The sequence below is a fragment of the Ceratina calcarata genome, unplaced genomic scaffold (assembly GCF_001652005.2).
Source record: "Ceratina calcarata isolate Rehan_Ccalc_2016 unplaced genomic scaffold, ASM165200v1 scaffold478.2, whole genome shotgun sequence".
NCBI classification, from domain to species: domain Eukaryota; kingdom Metazoa; phylum Arthropoda; class Insecta; order Hymenoptera; family Apidae; genus Ceratina; species Ceratina calcarata.
Window position 1 is genome coordinate 398,620 of NW_017172008.1, and position 12,598 is coordinate 411,217.

Here is a 12,598-nt window from a genome sequence, read left to right on the forward strand (position 1 = left end):
ATTTCCTTCTATACTTTTTAGCACGTAGCTATTTATTATTAGCATTATTCTTCCGACGTCTGATTTCTTTTTAATTATAGGAAATGCGTTTTTCTAAGGTACATAAACTTTTGGGATTGACTATATAGCCAATACATCCTTAAAAGAAATCCGTTTTCAATCAGGCGTTATGCGAAATATTTGAAAGTATGGAATTCGAGATACGAAAGAATCTTCTGTCACATTTTCATTCGTTATTTCGCATGAAGTAACTATTTCTTACGGCACTGCGTCACGCGAATATTAAACAGTTGGAATCCTTTAAATCGAGTTTACGATACATACAACCGGAACGCGCGTTGCATTCAGAAGAAAGAAACGTTATTTTCACGCGGCCGTTAAAGCATAATCGGTGATAAATTAACATGAATCCATAGGATAGATGAATTTGAAAATGGCGATCTCTCTTCCGTAAATAAGTAGCATCATTTTAACGCTTGTATCTCGCTGTTCAAATTCTTTTTCCTAGATTAATATTCCTCATTCGGACACGGAAGGGTTACCAAGCCGTTTCGAAAGTCTCGTTATTAAATAATCGCGCACGCACTCGGGCTACGGTAAAAAGTGAATAATTAATCGGATGTTTGTTTATTCGTAAGATAACGCATAATTAATGCGAGTACACGGCAAAGTGTTACAATGGCGACGAGAAATAAACGACTGTCGGAGAAGGAAGTCGGTTGATCAAGGAAACCGCAGACCGCTCGTTGTTCCTCCAAAATGCTTTCTACACGTCTTACGTAACAAGAATTTGAACGCTTACCCGTGCGGTAACACCGGACACCGTACAACCCGTAATAGTAATGCGCTAATTAAAAAATCCGGAAACCTAAGACGCCCTGTCTACGTTTGTTATGCGAATCCTCTTTGCAATTCATGCGCGCGCCTTGTACGTAAAGTGTTCGCACGAGCCCATGCATAATCGCGCATCGATTATGAACAATGAGACCGTCGTGAAAGTGAATAAGTATGTAAAAGAGGCCGGAGGAAAAGTATTTTCTCATTGATCCCGGGTGAAGATGCTTGTTCAATCTTTCCTTCGAGGAATATTTAGTCACGTGCAGACGATTGCAAGAACCGAGTAAACGCACGCGCGTTGCATTTGTTGATACAGCGATGACGAGAATTCTCCCACGCGACGGTTTGTCATTTTTGAGTAATCGAACAAAGTGCCGTGCATCAGCGATGAATTATCTTCCTCTCGTACGTTTCCATCGAGAATTTAAACATTTTCGTGAAACTTTCTGAGACGGGTAATAATTATATCCGGATGCCAGGCGGAAGACGTACAACAACTTATTTGTACGAAAGCACGCTCGTTTCCGGAATGCGCGCACCATAAATAGGATCATGTACGTCGAAGAATAGTAATAACGATCGCGTGTTTGTCTTTCCTCGGTGCTCCGTTACCGTGGTTTCCTTAAAACGAAGTTAAACCGAGATTCCGACGGATACGTCGATTTCTCAACCGCTCCGGAGAAGAGATGATCCGATCTAATGAGGGAGCCGAAAGATTCCAAGTCCGAAAGCACCGAAGCTTAAACTGGCCCAGTGAACTGGATCCCAGGTTTACAAGCGTGAACAAGGCGCCATGCGCAACCAGCATTGTAGTCAGAGACAAAGGAGGAACACGGGAGCGTGCGCACGGCGTGTTCTCCGTAGGTCAAAAATACGGTGACAGGCAAAACGCGGAAAGATAGACGGAGAAGCGGGTACGAGGCTAGGCAGAGCGTGGTGCCGGGCATTGTCTTTGACGTTACGTTGCCTAAGTGACTTGTTTCCACGCTTTCCTGGCTTTCTGTCCACGACCCTGTGGTTACCTGGCTCGCGCTACACACTCGCTCCTGCGACACTAATACAGGCCAAGAAATGGCGAAATTCTATAAATTTCCCTCTCGTACGTATCCTGTTCTTAGTTCGATCAAATTTTATAACTGCATTAAAACGCAGAACTCAATTCTAAGCTGAGGCTCGAACTTTTTATTACCGTTTGATATGGTTTCGTCGGCGCACGTGGTTGCTAAATTTTACAACTTCGTTGCTCCGCGATCCGAGGCATGCGTGAAACGTGCGTGACCAGAAAAATTGATGTCATTACGCAGTCAAAACGCTACGGTTTCACGCTTTTCCGAGTCCACGGTTGCGTATCGATTCCATGCGTGGAGGCAACGCTCTCGCGTGAGCCATACTCTACTACGGGAAGCATTCGTCGAAAGTCATGGCAAGACCGCGTTTGATGCCCCAGAAAATTGCAATTATTATTCGTATTTATTGCGACTACCATACGAAACCGTCGGGTTTTTTTCTTTGTTCAACACGCGAGTGTTTAACGATACGACGTTAATGAAATTTTCACGAGTTATATAAAAACGTGAGTCAGCGTCAAGAAAATTAGTGATGAAAAACTTCGGTTCTTTTCGTTTATGGAACATAGGATAAGTGATTTAGAATCCCTTTTCTGCTTCTAATCCTATCGATCGGGATAGAATGGAACGATTGGAATAAAAAAAGTGGCTCGAAGACGACAAGCTGAAAAAATGAAATCGACCAACGTGACTGCAATGAGTTTATCAAGAATGACGTATAGTTCTCAATGTCAGGTGTTCCCATTTGTTTTCGCAGATAAATTTATCGGTGTCGCGATCTCGAATCCAACTACGGCGCACGTAATAAAAAAAATGCATTTGAAATTCAGAATCGTGCCCCGTGGCCCGATTCCGGCGAAAACCGCGGAGAAACGTCTCTACGTGTGAGAGCGCGTTCTCTGAACTTTCATTTTTTTCTCGTTTTCAGCTCATCATCCGGAAAAGTCGTGGAAATTTTCAGCAGGAAGATACGAACACGCGATGCGAGTTGTATGCCGTTGACGTTAATGAATAAGCGTAGTAATTTATGACGGCATTTATTAAGTCAAATATTGTCTTTTTTGCCTTCCCTTCTAGGAGAGGCGTACGATGGTATTATGCACTGAAGCATTTGTTCGTTTCAAACTCTAAGATGATGAAAATTGTATTCAACGAAATAGTAGCTACTATTAAAATGATTTTTGAGAATTGTTTATTAGACTCGTTTTGCGTCAATCGAAAAATTTAGACAGAAGAGAACTGGACATAATCCTTAATACTCAGCTCTCAGCTTAATGAAACTTTCTGTCAACGTGGAAAAAGTCAATACAAATCACGCCTCCTTACTTAATTTAATAAATCATCCCTTACATAATGTAAATCTTTAATCTTTCGTCGAATATTTACTTCATTGGCTTCGATTGAGAACGAACCAGTTAGCTGCCTTATCGGTCTATGAATTTTCCACCTCGCGGTCGAACAACGGATTATCTTAACATCGCGCAATTATCAAACAATTTCTTTATCTCTCGCGACGCAATGTTGATACAGATAACAAATCGATTGTACCTTTGTCTATCATTTGTTCGAACGATAAGCTGTGAAAGCGAAGCAAGATTTGAAAATCATCTCGGATACTCACTTCCAACTTGGTCGAGTACTCTTCAGCGAGACCCTCGATTTGCCTGGTCAATTCTTGATTCCTCTCAAGAAGCGCTTTGCCTAATTCCGCGGCCAAGACGAGATCTCTGTCTCGTTTCTTCAAAAGCTCGACCGGGTCCTCGAGGTCCTCCTGATCTAGGGAGTTCCTTCGGGCCTGGAGATCGGAAATCATGTCCTCCAGAGAGTACGGCTCGTGCTGGACCTCCTTCTTCGGTAACATCGTGTCGTTTCACGCTTGCCGATCGTCAACGGAGTGTTCCGCGGTCTGGCAACGCGTGAACCTTTATTGTCGTTCGTGATAATGACACACGCGGGACCAGGTGACGAACCGCCCACGCGTCAGAACCATTTGTAACGTTCAGAATGCGGGTATACGTACGCGCTAGTCTAGTCGATGCGATCGATCCGAAGGAAGACGTAGCGTGGATTAAAAACCGCGAACGAACCGATACACGTGTCGAGGCTGACCGTGGTTAAGAATTAAGTACATTGATTATGCGTGGTGATTCCGATTTAGAAACAGTTTAGTAAGCCTGTTCGATACCCGGTTTCCGCAAAAATCGATGATTTATTACTTGAATTGGCGAAATCTTTTTAAGCTCTTGTCACATATTTTGTGATCGTCCACGCTAATTATGAAAATCCGATTAGACGATTTTCAAGCACGTTGATTAAACAAAAACAGTTCAATAACGTAACGATAATCCTTGACTGAGTCATAACGAATACCTTCGAAACGTTGTAGATGAATTACGCGACGCGATAATAAAAGCCGCGCGTGTAAGTTCACTTTTTCCCCTCGTCCGGGCTCGCGCACGTAACATCGGAACCGAAACAGGTTTCCTCGTCGATCACCGAAGTCTCTCACCGCCGGAAACGATCAGCTGTGGTCACGTTCACCGGCATAATCGTCGACTACTTTCAAACGCTTTCATGGATCGTATTCAATGTCCGATTGAACGCGCACACGCGATCACCGAGCAAAAACTCACTTCGGCATGGATAATCGATTGATCGATAGATCTTCGATGTAACATCTCCTGCGTTTAGGAAACGGGGGTGAACAGTTACAGGCTTAATTCCGATGTTCTGCTCCGTTTCCTGGTTACCACGCGCGAACATACAGCCAGTAACGATTCTTAGCTCTTCGTTAGGAATTAACAACAATGCAATCTTCGAAACGGTGAACACAACTTAGTATAAAATCCCTTTGATCGTCAGGCACACATGCTGATATTGTTTCACTATTCACCAGAAACTCGTAAACAAGCGATCACTGTCTATACACACAAATTACACTCGGTTATCAGTCGAATTTCTTTCTCGGCTGTTCCGTGAAATTAAACGCTTTACTGATATTAAAATTGTACGACCTGGCGTGTACGGATATCGACGCGACGCAACCTTCACTACATGTGTCACACTACTTTCCGTCGGCTGTCCTTAAACAAATTATGACGTCAGTGGTTACGCTTGACATTGTGGAACCGCCGGGCTCTCGTCGCAAATGGAGTCGATCGAACGAATGTGACCTCCTACCCTCGCCGATGATCGTTCCTTTGTTCCCGAATTCGCGGTCGTCGACAGGACAGGACCCTCTCTCTCTTCCTCGACTGGTTTCGGAGCTCGATCGCCGTGAACTCGCGCAAGGTACACGCGCAAAGGGACGCGGACACGCCAGGCGGACCAGCTCGCCGCACCGTGCCGTAGTCGGCCAGGTAGTGACTCACCTCGCTGCCAGCAAGTAGAAAATAAATATTACGGAATCGTGCGGCCGTGCTCCTCGGCCAGGTAGAGGAGATTCTCCCACCTCTGCTCCTGCTGAAAGTAATTCGTTCTACTACTCAAGCTCGTTCCGCTACGTAAACGTTCACTCGCACTGCTAAATTTGATCCGACCGTGCAATTATCCCGATTTCGATCGTTCCGTATCGCCACCAACGACGTCTCGGTGTCGCGATCGATTATTATTGGGTCCTTCGGAATTATTCGTGCGTGCACCTGATAAGCACTCGTCGCGGACGAGCGAAGAGGCACGCGGGAAAACTGGAGAAAATGTACGTGGATGAAAGGGTTTCGTTGTACACCCGCGCACGGGACAATCGACCTGTCGACCTTCCCCTCTGGAGGCATACTAGCCTCTCCCTTGCCCGTACCCACCACTCGACGCTGTCCCCACTACTCGACACACCTGGTCGAACAGCCACCTGACTCGATCTCACGAATCTATGGATCGTGTTCAACACACGATCCTCCTACGTTTGCTGTTGTTATCCACGCGTTTGCTACGCTACGATAAAACAAATAACCAGAATTTATCCTCTTCTTATTCCACGTCGTCCGTATAATAAATGCGCGTATAATCGCGCGGACTAGATCAGAAATATATCAAACTGACAACACGTAACGCTGATACGTCGAAAAACGAATTGCCTGGATCGTTTCGAGAGTTAGAAAATGCGTTTCATTCGAAATGACTCAGGCAGTTTCACTATAATTCTAGTCTAGTGTGAAACCGAAGAAACATACGGAACACAAAGCACATATATGTATGTGTGGCGAAATAAAGAAATTCGCGTTGTTATACAGCAGTTTGCAAGCTGCACAGTAATCAATTAGATAAAGAAAAAGTATGTAATGAAATGTGATTTTTCTTTTTCTCTTAGAGAGATCGTTGATCGTGGCACCATTCGGTGATTATTAACATGTAAGTAATAACGCTGCAAAGTGTCCGTCATTGAGCGCTCTAGTTAGCAATGTAATTGTATACGTGTTCAACAACATCGGTTGTTATCATTAAGCGGCTTGCACCATCTAGTGGCCCGCCAATGCAGCTGATTTTATCAGACAAAATTCACCGAACACAGACTATTTTTCAAATTCATATTCGGCTGATCATCGTCATCTCTACGTAATACAAATATAGAGAAATATCATTTTTCTAAATCCCTTTAGGTTTTTAGTACAAGTAATGATGGAATTTTGTTGACGCGTGAGACCGTTACGGGTGCGATACACCCCTGGAAGGGTGCTTGGCAACCGGAAGCACCAACAAGAACAACGGTACCCTGCGTGCAGATGGTACAGCTACATAGGGTGGCAGATGTCTTTCTCAAATGTCGCCGCTGAACGTCATCGACAGACACGTTGGGAAAGTGTTTTCCTCCCCTGCGTTGATCCTCGAGATCACCTACGTGGACGGTGAGGAAGATACCGGCGACGAATCCCGGGAAAATCTCTGATCCATCGCGAGCGCAACTTTTCTATAGATGTTTAACAAATAGTGAGTCGCAGTAACCTTTACACACTGCTTTACATTCGCATGCGTTGATCAATAAAAGAAAACAGTCTTCTCGCAACAAGTAGTGTATGTTACGTTGAGCATGTAAAAACTTTCAGCGAATCCAATTGTCCGATGAATAAAATGTTTGAATCATTATAGATAGACAATAGGCTATAGCGTGTATTTATTTTATCCCGAGCCAGGCGATGCTCAATCACTGAATTCGAACGATATTTTGTCACGTGTTATCAATTTTGAATGTTCGATAGGTTGTAATTAGTCGCAAGGTAAAGCCTGAGAATGGCGCGGAAACCGGACCACACGCCGGACGAGCTAGAGCTCGAGATGATGGCTCAGGCTGAACTTTCAAGATTGAAAAGGCAGTACAGAATAATGGAGAACGATCGAGGGACCTGCGTCGAGGATGCGAGGCTACAACTCCGCAATCAAATGAACATGATCGATCGTTTAGAGTACGAAAAGTCGGAGCTCGTCCTCCGTATCAGAACGGCTGCGTCGAAGACGTTTATTCGTAAAGATGCGGAAATAGAGGAAAAGCTCAAGTGTCTCATGAAGATGCAACAGGAGTATGATGAATCGATCACGATGGAGAAAGAGGAAATAGCTGTGCTCGATAAAGAAATTCAGAAGGTTCAAAAATCGATCCATCCGGTTTCGTTCATCGATAATAATCGAAGATAAAGAAATTCTATTGACACCTTGTTTGCAGTTATCGAAAGAGACCACGTGTTTAAAAATGAAAATTAGATCGGACGCGCAGCTGAAGGAGCGGGCTGTGCGACAGAATAAATTGATTTACATGCTGGAGAATCGATTGGACGTAGCGACGAAGAGATTCAACATCGCTGTCTGTGACAATAAGAAGCTGCGGGAGGAAATCGAGAGTATGATCAAGGACCGAGAGCAGTTTACAGCGTATTGGAATAAATTGATGAATCAACTGAACACTGGCAAGCAAGTTATCAATGATTTGATCGAGCAAGCTACCATCGCGTTCAATCAGAGAGACGAGGAGCTGAATAAGATGCAAGCTCTTCGAGAAAGGTATGTACATAGATCTGGGCAAGGAATCTTTTCTCTCAAATATTAATATAACGCGAAACTCTCTAGAAAATCCGGTACCGTCGCGACAAGTTTCATGACATTTTTCACCGAAGAATAGTCGCGAAAGTTACGCAGATCGGATCGTTGTCCCCATAACTCCGAGTCGCATTAACGAGTTGAAAGTTACTTATTCGTATTTCGCGTAGAACAAATTCATCCATCCATTCGTTGAGAGTTAGAAACTCGGAACCGAGGATAACGATCGGAATGAAATGGCGCATCGCGGTCGCGCTTCGAGATTATCCAATATTTCGTTTATCGGGTCATTAACCTATTTGCGCTTTAGCCACTTCCGGTAACGCAATCATTCGAAATACCGGAAAAGAAAATATCGAATGTTTCGTTTTTTTTTTAAAGAGGATTGAGAGATCTGAGGGCTCACGTCACAGAGATGTGCGAACTGCAAAGGACGATGGACAACGAAATGAAATTGCAAGAATTCCTTGGCGTGAAGGGACAGTATCGTGAAATGGCCGATTTGAACGCGAAACGCGCAGAGGAGAAAAGGGAAAGAATGGAGGAGAAACAAAATAAAATTGCGTCTTACAAACAAATTCTGCACATGATCAAAGAATTCACTGGTACCAATTTTCATACTTGATGATAATGTAACATAGTACACAGACCGTGACTCTACTACAACTATCTACGTTACGTAGGCGAGCACGACGTCGACAAGCTCATAGGACACTTTATAAAGCAAGAGGAGGAAAACTTCGCGCTGTTCAGTTATGTGAATGAATTAAACGATGAACTTGAGAGCCTCCAGACGAGAATGACGCAGCTGACAGCTGCTATAGAAGATGCAGAGTACACGACTGAGCTTCAGGGTCGTCAGCAAACCGAAATCCTAGAAAAACTTAAAAAAGACCTTGAAGAACAGACCGTTCTCGCCGATGCAGCTGAAGAAAATTTGACACAGGTGGTATATTGAGAGCATGCACACACCTTTCAAAAGTCGAACGACTAATTACAATGTTTGTTTCAGTGCGATGACGTGATAGAAAAATTACTTAAAGGGATAGATTCTCTTTTCAAAGCAATTCGTTGCGACAATTCTCCGATCTTGAAACTATTGGGCGACCACGAACAGATAACACCGAATAATGTTATGCTATATCTAGGAATCATTGAAAAACGCATCACGCAGATGTTCCACAAAGTGTACTGGCTAGACAGAGCGACTAAGACGCAACAGCTGAGACTGGACGAAGAAAGAAGACCCAGGTTGAAAGTACCTCCGATTGAATACATTGCCCCTACCCAACCTTGCGCCCTGTAAGCACTGTTTCCTTCCTTTTTCTTTATATCTCCTTTTTCCCGTTCCGAATATCTTTTCTATTCCCTATGCCCATTAAATCGTATAGATGCATCGAAAAGGAAGAAATACAAATCGTATCCGAGGGTTTGGAACACCCACTCTCGCGCGACGAGGCTACTAACAAGTTGAAACAAAGGCTCGAAGAAGATTATTCGGAATTGCTGCACAACATATCAGGGTGTCACTTGCCGGCAGCTAGAAAAGTCATACAAAAAAGATATCAATAAAATAGTACGTAATAGGAAGCCCGTGAATTGGGTACGCAATCAGAAAGCAGAATATAATCGGCTCAATCTGAATCGTATAAAAAAAAAAATTGTCACCCCTCCGCCCTTTTAGTTTGCTTTTTAATAACAGTATAGTATAACATATTTATCAGTATTTATAATTTATTTCTTTAGATTATCTATTTACAAATAATGTGGACAAGTAAAGTGTCGAGTAAACCCGCTGTCTTGTTGTGTCTATTTTACTGCCCGTTTCTTCGCCACTCTGATGATTCGTTTCAGTTCGAGAATGGTTCGCTTAATTTGGTCTAGCTGTTGCTCGACGTCGTCCTTGCTCACAGTTATGGGTATATCCTTTCTCTTACAGATCTGTTGATACAGATTCCAGCAGCACGTTTTTACCTGCGTGTGCTCCAAATTTTTCTCCGCGGCCTTCACTTTTATCTCAGCCACGATCGTCTCCCATCTACGAGCTTGCGCCTCTGCCTTATCTCGCCTCGCTTGTAGCTGCGCTAGTTTATTATTCAATGCCATCAGCTTTTGTGACTTCGCCTCCGTCATATGATGCTGTAAGAAAAGATACGTCCATTCTTTTCTATTGTATAATCAAAAATTGAATTTCAATAAATTATAATTTTAAGAAAAATCTGTCTACTATTTCTGTTCCCCTGTCCTCTAATATCTCGAGATTTTTATCCTCGTGCTCGGACAACATCATCCCCGCGTCTATCAACGTTTCGTATCGATTGAAGATTTCAGAAATCGAATTGAATTCCCCTGTCTCGTTCACCACCCTCTCTAAATAGTTCTGATATTTCTTGTACTCTCCTACGTATTTATTCATTTTCTCCCGAACCTCGTTCATGTAACGCAACTTTTCCGTTAATTCGTCGATCTAGAAAATATGTTCCTTGCTAAAAAAACAGAGCTGCATTTTCACTACTCTACAAATAATATCTTTCGCCGATTTTAACTTCGATATCCTACTTCTTCCTGCCTTTGCGCTTGACGCTCGCGTTCTTCCTTGATCTTGGCCTCCGCGCGATCGCGTTTCTCTTGATTCTCCCTGACGAATCTGTTGAACTTTATGAAGGATTCTCGAAGGACCAGTTCCTTCCGTCTCATTTGATCCCACTGCTTATCCATGATCTTCCGTTTCCTCTCCTGCTCCGCCCATTTTAGATGCAATCTTTCCTCGGCTCTTGATAATTCGCATTGCGCTCTGATTACTTCTAACGCCGGGTAAACTCTTGGCTTATCCCATGCAGGATACTTTCTAACACACAGAACACACAACTCACATATCTTTGGAGGTGTTAGTCGCTTTACTTTAAATTACAGAAATGAACGACGTGAAAATGAACGGAAACCTTTTCTCATAGAATTTTTACATCTGTTCTCGAATATCCTACAGAACTGAAAATGAAGAGCAACACAAAGTATACTTGTAGCGTATCGTGCAACAATTGAAGTAAACCTTTCTGTTACATTACTTAATATTTCGATCTTCCTGCTTTGATACGAAGTATTCTGTGACGGCTTTCTCCGGGTCTGTTGTAACGAGGGCTCGACGAATGAAATTTTTCACTTCTTCTTCTTGTATGCCAGCCATTTTAATTTTATGTAAATGTACACCGTTACAAACGAATAGTGATTTACGGTAATTAGTAAATTTTCGATAGGACGTGAAACTATATACAAGATCAATTGATCAAACAATTTGAAATACAGATTTGCTCCAAGTAAGTGGCGCCTTTAGCGAAGACAGGCGAAACTCCAAATCATTTCCATGTCACTTACAACGTTATCAACGGATTATGCACTGGAATTTGACTTGATAAGCGATATAATGACGATATCTGATAATACAACTTTCGTTTGAAAATTTTTTTGTCAGCGTCAATAGTTTACGAGTATTTGACATAAAACGATGAAACAATTTATTACAAATTACTCGTTAATTATTGACGATAGAAAAAAATGGTTCATTCAAAACTTGTAGCTTTTGATGGTATCTACAACTTTCGTTTGAAACATTTTTTGCTAACGTTAACAGGGAAGCAGTCATTTGCAAAATCTGAAGGGGTAGTCCTGTTAGGTACTTCTATTAACTGCAAAAAAGGTCATATACAATTTTCTTAATCGTAATCGATTAATTATTTCGCTCATTTCGTATTATTTCTTAACGAATGGAGTTAGCAGGAAATTGCGCAAAGATCGAGAAAGAAAAGAGGGAGAAACACCCTTTTAAAATCCGGATCCGAATTCCCGTTCTGGAGATGTCTTGAAACGCTGTTACTGTCCTTCTCGCTCGGTTCGGGCCTCTTTGTCGCACCTTGACCTAGTTACTGACCTACCCCACTCCAACTGTACAGTCAGACGGCGCCCGCAACTGGTTTCCAAGAAAGAACCCTTTGATTGTAAGACCAGAAGTGGGGCGAAATTCTACTAGGGATCGTCTAACGGCAAAACTTTGGAAATTCATATCTCGGGAACAGATTGAGATATCGGGATGAACAAAAAGTCATTATTCTCGTCTCGTCTTCCTCTATTGATTGAATGAATTTCCAACCCGAGCTTCAGTCATTTTGCCGTTAATTTTAGATCGTTAACTGCACGGTTTAGATCTTGTGTCAACAAAACTAATTAACTATTTTATAATATTATTTCTTTTTATTATAAATACAAGATAATATTAATCAAAATTATTTGCAACCAAAACTTATTATTTTTTTATTATATCATTCTATCTTGAAGAATATAGTTTCTCGAATGTAGTATTTGTTCTATGTAGTAAGCAGTCCCCCAAGTTGACGTGTAACTTATTCCCGTATTGTACTCTCGCACGAAGTACCGTAAACCCAATATTACTGTGCATATAGTCACTCAGAGCCATCATTACTGAAGGAATTAGGTTACTTCCCAATGGATATACAAAGGGATTTTACAAATTGGCGTATGTCCTACATATCTTCCAAATAGCTCATCACGAATATTCCATTTCCGACGTACATTTCCAATGCTAATAATACAGCATTCAAACATCTATTGTTGTTTGTCAGTAAACTGATTTTGATTTATTTAGCAGTCTATCAATA

At 42.3% G+C, this 12,598-nt stretch overlaps 4 protein-coding genes across 4 annotated transcripts in view; 1 reads left to right on the forward strand and 3 right to left on the reverse strand.

The window, feature by feature from the left end:
- LOC108627541 (bicaudal D-related protein homolog) overlaps positions 1–5,642 on the reverse strand; it is a 19,754-nt gene extending 14,112 nt beyond the window's left edge. The window contains exons 1-2 of the mRNA XM_026815648.1: positions 5,356–5,642; positions 3,526–5,279 (exon numbers count right to left, since the gene is read on the reverse strand). Coding sequence (XP_026671449.1) covers positions 3,526–3,765 — 240 coding nt within the window. The 5' untranslated portion in view covers positions 3,766–5,279; positions 5,356–5,642. The remainder of the gene's footprint in view (positions 1–3,525; positions 5,280–5,355) is intronic.
- Positions 5,643–6,445: 803 nt separating this feature from the next.
- LOC113464670 (uncharacterized) lies at positions 6,446–8,573 on the reverse strand. The gene is made up of 2 exons (XM_026815650.1): positions 8,500–8,573; positions 6,446–6,807 (listed from the first exon to the last, which is right to left on the reverse strand). Exons 1-2 carry the CDS (start codon positions 8,545–8,547, stop codon positions 6,496–6,498), a joined length of 360 nt encoding a protein of 119 aa, XP_026671451.1. The 5' UTR covers positions 8,548–8,573; the 3' UTR covers positions 6,446–6,495.
- Positions 6,738–9,712, forward strand: LOC108627538 (Coiled-coil domain containing protein 114). Its single transcript, XM_026815651.1, has 7 exons — positions 6,738–6,827; positions 7,097–7,478; positions 7,558–7,892; positions 8,310–8,533; positions 8,612–8,874; positions 8,941–9,230; positions 9,320–9,712. Exons 2-7 carry the CDS (start codon positions 7,128–7,130, stop codon positions 9,498–9,500), a joined length of 1,644 nt encoding a protein of 547 aa, XP_026671452.1. The 5' UTR covers positions 6,738–6,827; positions 7,097–7,127; the 3' UTR covers positions 9,501–9,712.
- Position 9,713: 1 nt separating this feature from the next.
- LOC108627539 (coiled-coil domain-containing protein 42 homolog) lies at positions 9,714–11,112 on the reverse strand. The gene is made up of 4 exons (XM_018028824.2): positions 10,994–11,112; positions 10,488–10,776; positions 10,156–10,395; positions 9,714–10,067 (listed from the first exon to the last, which is right to left on the reverse strand). Exons 1-4 carry the CDS (start codon positions 11,110–11,112, stop codon positions 9,738–9,740), a joined length of 978 nt encoding a protein of 325 aa, XP_017884313.1. The 3' UTR covers positions 9,714–9,737.
- Between the last annotated feature and the right edge of the window lie 1,486 nt (positions 11,113–12,598).